The sequence below is a fragment of the Muscardinus avellanarius genome (assembly GCF_963383645.1).
Source record: "Muscardinus avellanarius genome assembly, chromosome: 7".
In the NCBI taxonomy this organism is placed as follows: Eukaryota; Metazoa; Chordata; class Mammalia; order Rodentia; family Gliridae; genus Muscardinus; species Muscardinus avellanarius.
In genome coordinates this window covers 77,758,234-77,775,757 of record NC_137793.1, presented here as the reverse complement: position 1 = coordinate 77,775,757, position 17,524 = coordinate 77,758,234, and the positions used below count along the sequence as shown (strand labels likewise).

General features: G+C 42.0%; 1 protein-coding gene across 2 annotated transcripts in view; it reads right to left on the bottom strand.

The window, feature by feature from the left end:
• The window catches only part of NSL1 (NSL1 component of MIS12 kinetochore complex), a gene marked incomplete at both ends in the record, with an annotated part of 30,708 nt that overhangs the window by 9,840 nt on the left and 3,344 nt on the right, over nucleotides 1-17,524 (bottom strand). Inside the window, 3 exons of one of the 2 annotated variants that reach the window (XM_080698329.1) lie at nucleotides 4,801-4,855; nucleotides 6,966-7,096; nucleotides 17,203-17,281. In XM_080698329.1, the coding sequence (XP_080554455.1) occupies nucleotides 4,801-4,855; nucleotides 6,966-7,096; nucleotides 17,203-17,281 (265 nt within the window). The remainder of the gene's footprint in view (nucleotides 1-4,800; nucleotides 4,856-6,965; nucleotides 7,097-17,202; nucleotides 17,282-17,524) is intronic. The other variant, XM_080698330.1, reaches the window with a different exon arrangement.

The window sequence follows — 17,524 nt, the reverse complement described above, 5'->3', positions numbered from 1 at the left end:
TTTTTATTTATTTATTTATTTATTTATTTATTTATTTATTTATTTATTTATTTATTTATTTTGCGGGTCTGGGGATGGAACTCAGGGGCATTCTACTTCTGAGCTACACCCCTTTCCCTATATTTTATTCTTTATTTTGAAACAGGGTCTAAGTTATGGGGGGCCTCACTAAGTAGCTGAGGCTGTCCACAAACCACGATCCTCCAGTCTCAGCCTCCCAAATACTGGAATTACAAGCGTTGAGCCACCATGCCTAGTGGCTTCCTCTTTTTTAATTCTATACTTTCAAACAGGGTCTCACTGAGTTGCAAAGGGCCTAAGTTGAGAGCTCTTCCTTTTGATGGTTACCAGATAAATTCCTTGCTATTATTACTTCAGAAGTGTTTCTTGCTGTCTTGCTGGGCCTGGTGGCACACGCTTATAATCCCAGTATTTGGGAGGCTGAGATAGGAGGATTGCAGCTTCAGATACTTAGTGAGGCCTTCCACAACTTAGTGAGATCTTGTTTCAAGAAGAATAAAAAATAGGGCTGGGATGTAGCTCGGAGGTAGAATGTCCCTAGGTTCAATCTCCAGTACCACAAAAGCAAAACAAACAGAAACAAACAAATAAAGATATACAAGTATGAGTCAAAATTCTCACCCATAGGAAGCTAACAATAGGGGGAGGTATAAGAACAGAGAAAATAAAAATAATATATCAGTAAAAATGAAACAGGTTAAGGGGACAGAGTATGGTCAAGGGGTCATTGGGAATTTGGCATAGACTATCAAGAAAGACCTCTCTGATGAGGTAACAGCTTGAACAGAGAGATGAAAGAAGTGAGAGTCAGGCAGGCCATTTCCAAACCAAATGCGCTTTCAGATAGAGGAAGCAACAAGCATAAAAGCCAGAGGACCACTGTGTGCTCACTTCAGTATGTCCTGAAACAGCTGGAGCCCAGTGAGCAAGGGCTAGAGCGGTAAAACACCAGGGTCAGAGATGAGATCGGAGAAGCAGCCAGGGACCTAATCCTTGACCTCGTACACCAAGTGAAGCATAACAGGGAGTCACCTGAGAGTTTTAAGTAGGATAATCTGACTGCGGTTTATGTGAAAATAGGACTGAAAAGGAGGAGTCTAGTAAGGAAGCTATTGTACTAGTCCTGCTAGGAGGCCAGTGAGGGCTGGGGTGTGCCTAGCATGTGAGAGGCCTTGGGTTCAATCTCTAGCACCACAAAAAAAAAAAAAAAAAAAAAGGAGAGGGAGAGAATGTAGATAGATAAAAATAGTAGAGGTAGAGGTGGATTTGATAAGAAGTAATTAGATTTGCAATATGTTTTCAAGATAAAGGCTACAGGATCTACTGGTGGACTGAGGGTGTAAGTATCAAGCAGTGTATCATAACATTGGTCACTTGACAAACATGTTAAGAGTGGGTATGTCTAGAGTATGTGATTAAACTTGTTTCTCATGGAATGTATTATTTATATAACAAGAAAACAAGTATTTTGTATTAAAAATTAGTCTAGTGAAACTATCTTAGGAATAGAGAGAAATTTGAGAAGCAGCAGAGGAAAAAAGTTTCAGGAATGACACTTAGACTTTTAGGTGAATTCTCACCAACAACCCAGTCATCCAGACTGGGAAGGAAGAAGTAAATACCTCTGTAGTTGATGCAATCTTTTATACAAAAAAATCCTAAAAAAATCCACTAAACAGCTATGAGAATAAGTCAGTTTGGCAATGTTGCAGGAAAAAGTCAATATACAATCAATCAATTCTGTCTCTATACAGTAGCACTGAAAACAAAACAAAACAAAAAATTCCATTTAGAATAGCATCAAAAGACTGGAAATATTTAGGAATAAATTTAACAAAAAGTGTTAACTAGAAACTGGAAAAGGACGTGGTGGCGCAAGCTTGTAATCCCAGCATTCGGGAGGCTGAGACCAGAGCATTGTGGTTCACGGACAGCCTCAGCTACTTAGTGAGGCCCTTTGCAACGCCGTACTGCAACAAAAAACAAAACAAAACAAAACCTTGTTTAAAGCAAATAAAAGGAGCTGGACATGGTGAATGTCTCTGGGTTTGATTCCCAGTATGGAAAAAAAAATCAAAATATATGGAAAGATAAACTATTTTTTTCCCCCTAGTACTAGGGATGGAACCCAGGGGCATTCTACCTCTGAGTTATAGTCCCAGCCCTATTTTTTATTCTTAATTTTGAAATAGAGTCTCACTGAGTTGCAAAGGGCCTCACTAAGTAGTAGCTGAGGCTGTCCTCAAATCACAATCCTGTCTCAGCCTCCGGAATGCTGGGATTACAAGTGTGCACCACCATGCCCAGCTGATACGCACTATTCGTGGATCATAAAACTTAGGAACATTCCCAAATGATCTATAAATTTTATCACAATCCTACCAAAACCTAAGGGACTTTTTTGTAGAAACTGACAAACTGATCCTAAAATTCACAAGGAAATTTAAGGGACTCAGGAGAGCCAAACAATTTTAAAACAGGACAATTTGGGAAGATTTGCTTTCTGATTTCAAAACTTATTACAAAGTTATAATAATCAAGACATAATATACTATATAATCAAGATTATATATAATCAACATTATGTATAACATATATAATAATCAAGACATAATATAATAATACTAGCAAAAGGACAAATATATAGATCAATGAAATAGAATTAAGTATCTAGAAATAAGCCACATTACAATCAACTGACATTTTGGGGGGGTAATGGGGATGGAACCCAGAGGCACTATACCTCTGGGGTATGCCCCCAGCCTTAACTGGGTCTCACTAAGTTGCAAAGGGCCTCACTAAGTAGCTGAGGCTGTCTGCGAACCACACTCCTCCAGTCTCAGCCTCCAGAATGCTGGGATTACAAGCATGCACCACCACGCCCAGCTCAACTGACTTCTGACAAAGGTTCCAACACCATTCAATTGGGGGCTAAAGTAACCACTTCAACAAATGACACTAAAATAACTAGAAATGCACATTCAAAAGGATGAAACTGGACTACTACCTCATGCCACATACAAAAATTAAGTACAGATGAATCAAAGACCTAAAAAATCTTTTAAGAGAAAACTTAAACTAAGCCAGGCATGGTGGCACACACTTGTAATCCCGGTATTTGGGAGGCTGAGATAGGAGGACTGAGATTTGAGGACAGCCTTAGCTACTTAGTGAGGCCTTTTGCAACTCAGACTCTGTTTCAAAATAAAGAATAAAATAGGGGTGGGGCCGGGTGTGATGGCGCACACTTCTAATCTCAGCATTCAGGAGGCTGAGACTGGAGGATTACAGTTTGCGGACAGCCTCAGCTACTTAGGCCCTCCGCAACTCAGTGAGACCCTATCTCAAAATAAAGAATAAAAAATAGAGCAGGGGGTATAGCTCGGAGGTCGAATGCCCCCTGGGTTCTATCCCAGACCTGCAAAAGAAAAAAAAAAAAAAAAAAGACTGGGGTGTAAGTTTTGAGGTAGAATGCCCCTGGGTTCCATCCCCAGTACCCAAAAAAGAAAGAAAGAAAGAAAAAAAAAAAAGGCTTTAGAGCCAGATATGGTGGTGCATACCTGTAATACCAGTACTTGGCAGGCTAAGACAGAAGAATCATGGGCTCATGGCCGGCCTCAGCAACTTAGGCCCTCGGCAACTTAGTGAGACCCTGTTTCAAAATAAAGAATAAAATATAGGGCTGGGGGTGTAGCTCAGAGGTAGAATACCCCTGGGTTCAATCCTTAGTATTGCAAAAATAATAAATAAATAAATGCTTTAATAGAATAACTCTCACTGTGATGCAAAGAATGAACAGTATAACAGCAGTCAGAAAGGGGGTATTATAATAAAAGTTAGAAAATAGGTATTATAATAGTCTAGGTCAGGAGAGAGCATTATAATGTCAAGATTCCTAGGGTCCAGCCATAAGGTTCTAAGTCAGCAGGTTTAGAGCAAGTTTTCAGAATTCTAAATGAAGAGCTAAATATGGATAACTGGTAGTAAGCTAAAGCACTAAAGGAGATATCCTTGATGCTATCTCCTTCAGAAGACCATTAAAAATTCATAGCAAGGCATGGTGGCGCACCCTAGTTCCTGAGAGGCTGAGGCAGGAGGATCACAGGATTCTGCCAGCCTCAGTTACTCAGTGAGACCCTCTGCAACTTAGTGAGATCCTGTTTCAAAATAAAGAACAGCCACCAGGCATGGTGGTGCACAGTAGTAATCCCCGCGCTTGGGAGGCGGAGACAGGAGGATCGTGCAGGTTCCCTTAAGAGACCCTGTTTCCAAATAAAATATATATAAAAAAATAGGTCTGGGAGTGTAGGCCAGAGGTAGAAGGGTTCCATCCTCAGTACCACCAAAAACAATTAAAATTAAAAAAATAAAATAAAATAAAGGACAGTCGGGTGTGGTGGCACACACTTGTAATCCCAGCATTTGGAAGACTGAAACAGGAGGATCTTGGTTTGCAGACAGCCTCAGCTACTTGGTGAGATCCTCTGTAGCTCAGTGAGACCCTGTTTCAAAAATAAAGAATAAAAAATAGGTCTGGGGGTATAGCTCAGAGGTAGAATGCCCCTGGGTTCCATCCCCAGACCCGCAAAAAAAAAAAAAAAAAAAAAGAAAGAAAGAAAAGAAAGAAAGAACAAAATATAGGGCTGGGGATGTAGCTCAGAGGTAGAATGCCCCAGAATTCAATCACAGAACCGAAAAAAGCAAAAACAAAAAGAAAAATACTTCATAAAAAATCACAAGCTTCTGCTTCACCCCTACTATAAATCAATACTGACTTACCCGGATCAAAGTCATATTTTAGTTCCAATGGTTGTACAACAGGATGGTACTGCTTCTAAAATAATGTAAAATTAAAACAGATTTAATCAGTGCCTCACACAAACATGTTTAGCTAATGTAAACAAATATACTGTGTAGTCAACAGTATCATTCTTTAAGGAAAATCTTTTCTAAATTCTGAAGACTCTGGGGAAAGGAAAGGAAAAGGTTAAGACCAGTAAGTCTAATTTATCCCTTTCATAGTACTGCCACCTACTGAATACAGTAGGAAATAGCACCATTAAAGGATAAGCAGAAAAACAAATCAAGCAAATTAAAAGCACAAAGACTAAACTTTGTGGTTAAAGTACAGGGTAGTCTCCACACTGTGAATAAAATATGATATGAAAGTTAGTTTAGGACAAATGTCTTGAACTCCAAATTTATATTTCCACAAAAATCCTGTTCTGGAGCTTGTAAGCTCAGCATTTGGGAGGATGAAACAGGAGGACAGACTCGCTACTTAGTGAGGCCCTTTGCAACTCAGTGAGATCCTGTTTCAAAATAAAGAATAAAAATAGGGCTAGGGGTGTAGCTCGGAGGTCAAATGCCCCTGGGTTCCATCTCCAGTCACACACACACACACACACACACACACACACACACACACACACACTTCTTCCCGAAGCCTGTGCTACCACGCCCGGCTGGGAAGAAGTATTTCTTTGAGGACTAACTCCAATGGAAGAAAAAGATGAAATAATTCTGCTTATCAATGTCTTATTTAGAATGTAACTAAAATGTTTTAAGTAAAAAGTATAGCCTTTAATACGCAAAGACAATTCCTGAAAGGGAGGCAATTGGAAGGTTTATAAGTAAAAGTATGCTAATTTCAAAACCTAAAGGGTGGCACACACCTTTAATTCCAGTATTGGGAGGCTGAGAAAGGAGGATAACCAGGTTCAAGGTCAGCCTCAGCAACTGAGCAAGGCTCTCAGCAACTTGGTGAGACCGTTTCCAAATAAAAAATAAAATAAAGCTGGGGGTGTAATTCAGAGATTAGAATGCCCACGAGTTCAATCCTCAGCACCAAACAAACACCCACCAAAACCAAAAACAAGCAAACAAAAACCCCCTTAAGGTAAAAGATAATCTAAAAGCAGAATTAATTTCTTACTCAGAGGGCAATGCTATTCCCATCAAACCTCTTCCACACCCTTTAAGGGAGACTTAGGTCTAATGTGTTTCATGGACTTGTTTATATATGTTTTCAAGTTCTAGTAAGTCTGAAAAGATGAGGGTGTGACATGGCTAGTCACTAACATGTACAGTAAGAAACAAATTTTCCTGGTCTTATGACCCAGATGGTTATGATATATATGTGTGTGTGTGTGTGTGTGTGTGTGTGTGTGTGTGTGTGTGTGTTACTGGGGATCGAACTCAGGGGTATCCTACTGAGCTACATCCCATCTCTCTCTCTCTCTCTCTCTCTCTCTCTCTCTCTCTCTATATATATATATATATATATATATATATATATATATATATTGCAGTAGTGGGGACTGAGCTCAGGGGCATTCTACCTCCAAGCTACACCCTGTGTTTTATTCTTTATTTTGAAACAGGGCTTCACTAAGTTGCAGAGGGCCTCATTAAATAGCTGAGGATGGCTGCTAACCTGCGATCTTTCTGTCTCAGCCTCCCAAGTACCTGGGATTACTTGCCACCATGTCCAGCTCTATTTTCTTATTTTGAAACAGGGTCTCACTAAGTTGCTGAGACTGGTCTGGAACCTGAGATCCTCCTATCTCAGCCTCCCACTGAGATTACAAGTGTGCGCCACTAAACCTGGCTGATGGTTATGATCTTTAAAGAAAATGAATTACACACAATTCATAAAACAAATTTCAGTATTGTAAACAGGTACTCAAATAACTTTCTCCATCAATTTAACTAAAAGATCTTCCAAAATATTCTCAGAATCAGAAAGTCATTGTCATCTTCCATCTCCAATTTCATTATTAGTTGCATTTAATACTTAGTATGATTGAGATCCAGAAAAAGTCTTAAGAAAGCCAAACAGTATTATTTGGGTAGGAACAACAACAGTGTTATAGATCTCCACATGGTTCTTATATTTTAATGTAGTAAAATACACATAAAAGCTTAAAGGTAAATCATCTTACCAGAATGTCATGTTGCGCTTTTAAGGTCTTGATGACACATTCAAGGATCTTTCTGGGATACTGCTTACGTTTTGTTGCTACATCTACTATGATTTCGTCAAACTGATCTTCAAGTACTTTGATGTCAGAATCTATTTCAGAAAAAAAAATCTTAAGAATTCCTTAAAATTCACTGTACGTATTAGTATGAAAATGTGGTTTAAGTAGACAAAATTTAGAAAACACAGATTAAAGGAAATAAATACAAGTTAATGGATGATTCTACTTTTGTGATTAATTCATTTATTCATTGAACAATCACTATTGAGCTTTTGTGGGAAGTCAGGCCTAAACCAGAGAAATATAACATAATATGATCCCCAAAAAAAGATCACTGCAAAACTGGGCATGGTGATGCATGCTTGTAATCCCAGTACTTGGGAGGCTGAGACAGGACTGCAGGTTCGCGGCCAGCCTCAGATACTTAATGAGGCCCTCCACAACTTAGTGAGACCATTTCAAAATAAAGAATTAAAAAATAGGGCTAGGGGTGTAGATTGGGGTGTAGCTCAAATGCCTCTTGGTTCTATCCCAGAATTGCAAAAACAAAACAAAGCAAAAAACAAAACAAAGAATAAAAATCTGGCTGGGGTGCAGCTTGAAGGTAGAATGTCCCTGGGTTCAATCCCCAGCACCAAAACAAAAACAAACAAAACCAAAAGCAGAAGCTTTATTAGAAAGAAATCTTAAAAAAATTAAAAAATAAACAAGGCATGGTAGCACACACTTGCAATCCTGATATTTGGGAGGCTGAGACAGGAGGATCGCAATTCGAGGACAACCTCAGCTACTTCGTGAGGTCCTTTGCAACTCAGTGAGACCTTGTTTCAGCATAAAGAATAAAAAAATAGGGCTGGGGTGTAGCCCAAAGGTACAATGCCCCTAGGTTTCACCTTTGTTACCACAAAAAAATTTTTAAAAAGTAAATAAAAGAAATTTAAGTATTATATAGATATTATTGAGAAACTTCTGATATATATCAGTATACACACTTCCTCACACACATAAAATCAGGTGAAGATTAATGAAATATATCAGGTATGGTCTTTCATTCAAGTGACAATTATTCATTGAAGCCAACTAAGTTACTCTGGAGTGTGTTATGAAAAAACAGATCTTTCTTACTTGAAATACTTATTTAAATAAGAGAATCCAATGGTTGTGGTGGCGCATGCCTATAATCCCAGCACTTGGGAGGCTGAGAAAGGAGGATCGCACAGTTTCGAAGCCAGCCTCAGCTACTAAGTGAGGCTCTCAGCAACTCAATGAGACCCTGTTTCCAAATAAAGTATAAAATAGGTCTGCGAGTATAGCCCAGAGGTAGAAAAGCCCCTGGGTTCCACCCTCAGTACCACAAAAATAAATAAAATAAATAAAATAAATAAGAGAATCCAAGTTTTAATGTGTCCATTAAAAAAGTTAAGTCACGACTTCCGGGAAGATGGCAACTGAGGAAAGCAGGGCTTAAGAGCCCCTCTAACAACCAATCTCCATTACCATAAAATCAGCGCCTTTCATAGCCAGAAAACACCATCACCAGAGAAACAAAAAAATCACCAGGCTCCAGAGAGAAAGCGGACTGAGAACAGAGCTCAGAGCCACAGAGGAGATACACTGGCCTCACGCCCGAGGACGCGGCAGCAGCGCCATACTGCGGGCGGCAGCGACAAGTTCACCGGACGGCTACGGCAAGCCGAGGTGAGCTGCTGCGGAACAGCCAGGCAGGATTTCTCGGCGCAGAGAGCATCTAAAGCTCCCAGTGGCTGAGCTCAGCACACGCTGCAGGGATTCAGAGTGGAACTCAAAACCAGAGAAGAAAAAATAGGCCAGCCTCACGGCCGAGGGCATAGCAGCAGCACCATATTGCCACCGGCGCAGCAGCAGCGAATTCACCGAGACCAGTACAGCTACATCTGCGTACTCAAGAACAGTGAGTCAAATTGCGGGCCACAGAGGAGAAATCCCAGTACCGTACTCCCTGGGACTTGACCCAGTGAGGGAGTAGCGATGGCAGAGATATCACACCATAGGAGAACGTGCAACCTGGCACCCCCCACAGTCTAAAGCAGCCTCTATCGACTCTCTGGGTCGGAGACTCTGTGATACAACTCAGTAAAGGAGTAGTGGGGTCTGAGATACCACAGACTCGATATCCAGAACACCTTAAGTGAAGTCATAGTGACCCAAGGGAAGAACCCAGAGAAGGCACAAACTTCCTAAATCATGGGAAAGAGGAATAATACTGAAGCAATGAATGCCCACAAACCCACAACATCAGAACCCGATAAAACAGAAAATCAGAGATTTCTAGAAGATCAAATCAGGAAAATAACTGTAGAAATAATAGAGGTGCTTCGAAAAGAACTCAGAGAGAGCCAAAAAGAGATAAAGGATGCAATTAATGAAGTAAAGGCCTCAATTCAAAGCACAAACAAACGATTAGACCACATGGAGAACAGAATCTCGCTCTTAGAAGATGATCATTCCAAAAATGAACGCATAGTTTCTAATCTAGAAAAAAATATCCAACAGCAGGAAGCTGATATTGAAGAAATATGGGCACATTTTAAGAGAGCTAACCTAAGAATAATTGGAATAGAGGAGGGAAAAGAAAGTGAAACCAAAGGGATCAACAATCTCTTCAAGGAAGTAATAGCAGAAAATTTTCCAAACATAGAGCAAGAGGTTGATACACAGGTCCAGGAAACTTATAGAACCCCCTTTAGACAGGATCGGAGAAGAGGATCCCCACGCCACATAATTGTCAAAATGACCAATGTGGAAGCCAAGCAGAGAATCTTAAAGGCAACAAAAGCAAAGGGCCAAGTGACATTCAGAGGCAAACCAATTAGAATCACTCCAGACTTCCCAAACCAAGTTATGAGAGCCAGAAGGGCTTGGAGTAACATATTCCCAATTCTGAAAGAAAACAACTTCCAGCCAAAAATTTCCTACCCAGCAAAACTTTCTATCAAATTAGATGGAGAAATAAGAAGCTTCCATGACAAACAGAAACTGAAGGAATTTATGTCTTCAAAACCAGCACTAGAGAAAATACTCAAAGAGATTAACTACAAAGAAGAAATAGGTAACACACACCAGAACCAGAGAAACAAGATTTTCCATCCAACAGACAACTAAGATTGGTTATCTGTGGATTCATTATTTATGTTAGTCTTTTACCTATCTCTAAATGGTATTGTTTGCCTTTGTTGTTGTCAATTTTTAGGATTTCTAGTTGGAATATTAATATACCTTCAGATATAGCAATTGGAAATATTTTATCCCATTCTATTAGTAACTGTTAACTCTGTTTACATTGTCTTTGGATATACAATATTTTTTTTTTTTAGGGAGTTTGTATACTCTTCTGTTGCCTATGCCATTGAAATCATATCCAAGAAATCACTGCCAATTTCAATGTTGTGAGGTTTTATGACCCAGATTTTCTCCTAAAAGTTTATAGTCTTAAGATTTATATTTAGGTCTTTTATCTATTTTGAGTTAATATTTGTATATGGGATTAGGTAAGGGTCCAATTTTATTCTTTTCCATGTAATTATTATTTTTCAACAATATTTAGTTAAAAGATTATTATTTCCACCACCAAATGTTCGTGGAAACCTTGTCAAAAATAACTTGACAATATAGGGAAGAATTTAGCTCTAGGCTTTTATTTAACTCCAATGGTTTATATATCTGCCTTTAGAATAGTACTACACTGTTTCAATTATTGTAGCTTTATATGGTTTGAAATCAGAAAATATGTATCTTCTAGCTTTGTTCTTTTTCAAGATCGTTTTGGGTATCTAGAGTCCATATTCCATATTAGGATAGATTTTTTTTCTGAAAAATAAATATATAAATATATGATAGTATCACCTAAAAAAAATAGAAAAGAAATATTTTATGGTAAGAAAGAAAGTAAAAAGAAATATTGAAATGTTATCTTTAAGTCATCAAAAGCTTGGTATCAGACAAATGAAACTGTTATGTGAGATTATCATTCTTAATTTTGGATAAATTGCTATAATACTAGATGTCAACCACTAAGCCAAGCATGGGAGGGAGGGATGGGGAGAGAATGGGGTGGGAATTGGGTGGGGGCTGACTGGGCGATGTGTGCATGTATGTCTACAAAAGTTTGTATCCCACTATGATGTATGAATACAGTGCACCAATAAAAAAGAAAAAAAAAAGAAAAAAAAAGTTAAGTCACTGGTCTGAAAAGAATTAACTATTTTCACAACCAGCTCAAAAAAATAATCTCCCAACTAGATCTTCTATAAAATTGTTTCTTAGCACAATATAAGAATAAAAGCATTAAAATGTATAAATAAATTTGACCAGAAAATAATTCTTCATTAATTTAACAAATACTTAATGGGTGCCTATTATGTACAAAGATAAAAGCTGAAAACATAGTCCCTGTTCTCAAGGAACTTACATCTTTAAGCTTAGATCAGCCTCCTGTGCTCAGGTCCGTTCGGGTGGTTAGAGAAGAGGCTGATTTCACTTGGACACTCATTCATTCCTTGATCCTTTCATTCCTTCATTTATGTACACAGTAATCTCAAGTGTCAGGCATTTGAAAATCTTTGTAAACAAATACCTTTGCCCTTGTAAAGCTCACTTACTGTAGCAGTATTGGAAATGGCATAGGAAGATTTGAGAAAGCTCTATTAATAGATATATTTCAAAAATAATTGTGTCAAAATGGCAGCAGACCCGGGGAAAGGAAGACTTGTCTTGGTTTCAGTCAGGAAGCAAACAGCTATTGAAACTTACATTGACTTAGCTAAATGTAATTAGCAAGTCCATAGGAGAGGGGAGCTAGGACTTCCTCTTTCTAAAGACAGATCTACATAATAATCTAGCTAGGATGGGAGGAGGGGATTGACCTTTGTGAAAGACACCTTGTGGGGGGGTACCTTACAGATTAAGGGGAGGAACCTTACAGGACATTTACTATATCAGAATTACATAAACAAGATGGAGGTCATGGGTATAAAAGGTCTGGTCCACGTGTTATATCTTTGGTGGTGGGACATTCACTCGAACCATCCCAATGCCATTCAAGAATGGCATGGGGCTGTAACTATCTTCTATATTTCTATCATTTTTTTTATTACTATATTTTTTAAATTGGTGCATTGTAGTCATATATCAATCACATTGGAGTACAAGACTTGAGAGGATATACAAGCACACATCATCCAATTAGCCCTCCTCCAGCCCCCATCCCATTCCCTCCCCCTCCCTCCATCCCACACTTCTTTGGTGATTTACTTTGATACATTTGTTTATGTACCTCCTGCGTTTTAAAGAGGCTCCGTCCTCCAGTATTACATACCCTCTGATTGGTCACATTAGTTGCTTCACTATAGGGCCCTTTCTATAGCTCAACCTCTTTCTGTTGCCCTTTTCCTCCTAGTTATTGCTGATTAAGAGAAGCGTCTGATTTATATTTTCTGTGATATTTCTCTGTGCATGCTGTGTTGCAAGTACCGATCCCACTCTTGATGGTCCCAGTAGTGGCCTGGCTACTCAGTGGACTGATCCAGACCTCGCTGGCTCAAGCAGCGGCCTTGCCTCATGGGAGGCCCCAGTTCTGGTCTCGCTGGCCCCTGCACCTGTATAACCCCTAAGCTGGCTTTGGTTCCGGCCTTGGAGGCCGCAGGAGTGAACTTGCCTCACGCCAGGCTCCAATGCTGGCCATTGGCCCCTGCACCGGCCTAACCCCTTGGCAGGATTCCAATCCCCGCCTCGGAGGCCCCAGCACTGGCCTAGCCTCACAGCTGGCTCCAATGCCGGCCTCCTTGGCCCCAGCACCGGCCTAACCCCTCGGCAGGTTCCTTTCCCGGCATAGGAGGCCCCAGCACTGGCCATTTCTCACGGCAGGATCCGATGCTGGCCTCGCCTCACAGCAGGCTCCGATGCCAGCCTCGCTGGCCCCAGCACCGGTCTAGCCCTTCAGCAGGTTGTTATCCTGGCCTGGGAGGCCCCAGTATCGGCCTTGCCTCACGGCAGGCTCCGATGCCGGCCTCGCTGGCCCCAGCACCGGAATAACCCCTTGGCAGGCTCTTATCCCGGCCTCGGAGGTCCCAGTACCGGCCTTGCCTCACGGCAGGCTCCAATGCCATCCTCGCTGGCCCCAGCACCGGCCTAACGCCTCGGCAGGCCCTTATCCTGGCCTCGGAGACCCCAGTACTGGCCTTGCCTCAAGGCAGGCTCCAATCCCGGCCTTGGAGGCCTCAGCACCGGCCTTGCCTCACGGCAGGCTCCAATCCTGGCCTCGGAGGCCCCAGTACCGGCCTTGCTTCATGGCAGGCTCCGGTGCCGGCCTTGCTGGCCCCAGCACTGGCCTAACCCCTCAGGAGGCTCCGATCCTGGCCTCGGAGGCCCCAGCACTGGCCTCCCTTACGGCAGGCTCCGATGCCGGCCTCGCTGGCCCCAGCACCGGCCTAACCCCTCGGTAGGCTTTTACCCTGGCCTCGGAGTCCCCAGCACCGGCCATGCCTCACGGCAGGCTCCGATGCCGGCCTCGCTGGCCCCAGCACCGGCCTAACCCCTCGGCAGGCTCTTATCCTGGCCTCGGAGGCCCCAGTACCGGCCTTGCCTCAAGGCAGGCTCCAATCCAGGCCTCGGAGGCCCCAGCACCGGCCTTGCCTCATGGCAGGCTCCAATGTCGGTCTCGCTGGCCCCAGCACCGGCCTAACCCTTCGGCAGGCTCTTATCCCGGCCTTGGAGGCCCCAGCACCAGCCTTGCCTCACAGCAGGCTCCAATGCCGGCCACGCTGGCCCCAGCACCGGTCTAACCCCTCAGCAGGCTCTTATCCAGGCCTTGGAGGCCCCAACATCGGCCTTGCCTCATGGCAGGCTCCAATGCCGGCCTCGCTGGCTCCAGCACCGGCCTAACCCTCGGCAGGCTCTTATCCCGGCCTCGGAGGCCCCAGTACCGGCCTTGCCTCACGCAAGCTCCAATGTCGGCCACTGGCCCCGGCGCCCACCTAACGCCTCAGCAGGTTCCGATCACTGTCTCTGTGGTTATTATTTCAAAGGTTCCAGGTGTAATGTATCAGATCTCTGCCTCCCCTGAGTATTGGCCACTGGCATTGCCACTGCCTCCACCATTTCAAATCCTTCCCAGGCTCTTTTTCCACTCTGAATGTTGTCCAGTGTTCCTAAGCATGCGTGGTGGTAGCATTCAACATTTGGTGTAATTTCTCCAAAAAAACAAAGTTGGTAGGATCCGGTTTCTGCTTCTCCTGAATACAAGTCTCCACCACCATTGCGGAGAACTCTTTCAACACCGCATTTCTCCTTGGTCTCCGCTAAACTCTCTCCTTACAGGTGATGTCTGAGATTCTTAACAATATAGAGAAATAGCAGTCCTCTTTCACGGCGAATTTTTCCATAAGTTCCAGTGCATTTAGATAAGTTTTGTCTGCATCTCCAGTGTCCTGGCATCCATAAGGGCTTTCTTACCTCCTCTCCGTTATTTTTCTTTATCTTTTTCTGTTCTGGGCCCGGTTTCTCCAGGGGTCTGGCGTGCTACTTGCAGTTCGGCCCGGGGCCCAGGGTCCCACGACCCGGTCCCTGGCTGGTGTGCACCGCGCGTGACTCCCGCCCAGAACCTAGCGTCTTACTGGGCCCGGTTTCTCCAGGGGTCTGGTGTGCCACGCGCAGTTCGGCCTGGGGCCCAGGGTCCAGCGACCCGGGCCCCGGCTGGTGTGCGCCGCACACGACCCCCGCCCAGAACCCAGCGTCTTACTGGGCCCAGTTTCTCCAGGGGTCTCTATATTTCTATCTTTTTAATAAACTTCTTTAAATCTTCAGCAAGAGTCCGGGCTAATGCATATTTATCCTCAGCTCAGGACAAGAACCTGCGGTTTTTCTGTTCTTTGTGGTTTTTGTGGTTTTATTGGGAAATTATTCCCAGGGGTCTAATAAAGATCCCTGGGGACAGTTTCTCAAACCGTAACACTTAATACTTCTATGTATTAGATAAAAAAATAACTATTTTCTAGATATCTCTGGAACTTGTCTTTTCTCTCCTTTCCTGACTTAGTGAACAAAGGTCTTCACCATTCTTTGCTACACTACTGTAATAAACTTGCTAAAGTCTGCCTGCCTTGAGTGTTTCCCTTCTTGAACTCATCTCTCACACACCCAGCAGTTGGCTTTCTAAAACACAAACCTTTTCATGTGTAATTTTACCCTAACAACCTTATGGAGGGTGGGGGTTCTGCTCAATGGTAGAGCACTTGCCTGGCACACAAAAGGCTCTAGGTTCAGTCCCCAGCAGGAAAAACAAAAACCTCACTGATTCCCCATGGCCTGCATAACAAAGTACAAATTCCTTAGCATATCCTTTAAGGTTCTTGGTGGTACTCCCTCTGCTTATCTTTCTGGCCATGTCTGCCATTAGTTTTCCCAGTTCACTTCTGGCATTTTCCAAATATATCACTCCTTTGGCCTTTGCACATGCTATTTTGTTTCAAATGTCCTTATTACCTCCCTTCTGTCTAGCACACTCATTATATGCATTTTACTTATCAATAACCTCCTCTGTTCTCCCACTTTTTTAGTGATTTCTTACCTATTGTAATTCCTTACCTGTGTATTTCCTATTGTAAATGATTTATTCCTAAATGTATGGATCATGCCAGGGACAGCATTTTCCCGGGATAGGCTGTTAAAGTACATTTAATCTTTGCCACATTTTTTCTCTCTGGTTCCCTATGCCATGAGCTGAGGGCGGCTACCTCTCCTTCACCATGCCATGAGCTCTGCAGCTTAACATGAACTGAAATCTCTAGGACTGTGAGCAAATAAAATCCTTCATCTTCTAAATTTTGTGTGTCAGGTGTTTGGGTCACAGCAGTGAAAATGCTGACTAAAACATCAGACAAGCAATTCTCCAGACATTCCCTGCCCTAGGACAGGGCACTCTGCCTTTTTTCTCACATAGATCATCCCCTTTCTACTAAATGTTTTCCTTCCTACACTGACCATTCTCTTTTCTCTTACAACTTAAGTCTTCTTTTTTCTTTTTTTGGTGCTGAGGATAGAACCCAGGGGCATTTTACCTTTGAGCCACACCCCTATCCCTATTTTATTTTTTAGTTGGAAACAGGGTGTCACAAAATTGCTGAGAGCCTCATTAAGTTGCAGAGGCTAGCTTCAAACTTGTGATCCACCTATCTCAGCCTCCCAGGTACTAAGTATCACAGGTGTGCCAACTCATCCAGCTAGAACCTAAATGTTAAGAGAAATGTTATTAAGAGTACAATCAAGTCTGCTCTATACAAGGAAAATAATCTGTCTTTTAAAGGAGACTTCCAAGCCGGGCATGGTGGTGTACTCTTGTAATCCCGGTATTTGGGCGGCTGAGACAGGAGGACCATGGTTCAAGGACAGCCTCAGCTACTTAGTGAGGCCCTTTGAAACTCAGTGAGACCCTGTTTCAAAATAAAGAATAAAAAACAGGGCTGAGGGGAATAGCTCAGAGGTAGATTGCTCCTGAGTTCCATCCCCAGTACCACAAAAATAAATAAATAAATAAAATAAAGGAGCCTTCCACAAATAGATACTCCCTATATGGTACTAGTATAGTACTTTTGAAGATACTTTACTATCTATTCTAAGGGTCACCTGCAAAAATATAACTTACTTTATAAGGAATTATAGGAATTTTCCAAGCCTGCATCTGAGGATAATTCTGTAATATTTTTCTATAAACTCTGAAAATTAGTCAGATGAGACCCTGTTTAATGCCAGCACATATGATGATGCATCAAAGTACCTATTATAGTTCCTTCTGCCTTTTTTTTTTTTTTTTTTTTTTTTTGGTGGTACTGGGAATGGAACCCAGGAGCCTTCTACCTCTGGGCTATACTCCCAGACCTATTTTATATTTTTTATTTGGAAAGAAGGTCTCTTAAGCCAGCTGAGGCTGGCTTCGAACCTGCACAATCCTCCTGTCTCAGCCTCCCAAGCAAGGGGATTACAGCGTGCACCACCACGCCCGGCTGATTATGATTTTTAATAATGTTCTATATTAGTTTCTTCTTTTTTATTCCCAAAATTTTTAAAAAAACAAATCACAATGGGGATTAAAAACCAACATTCAAGATAAAATTAGCTGTAAAAAAAATCACTCAGAAATTAATGACAAAAGGAAAAAGTCACATACCCAAAAAACAATTATCTGAAGCTTCCTGCCATGCTTGACCATTAATGCTGACATTCTCTTGAACAGCTGATTCAAAAGTCTGCAATAAATTCACAGAAGTTAGGTGATGAGAAACAACTTTAACACTAAATCCAAACATTTTTGGAAAAATAATAATTTTGGATTTGTGACAGGATAAAAAGTAAACTCTCATATATATTAGTGTTGGGGGGGTGCTGGAGATTGAGCTCAGGGGCATTCACCCCAGAGCTATCCCCCATCTCTATTTTATTTTGAAACAGGGTCTCACTAGGTTGATGAGAGTCTCACTACTTCCTGAGGC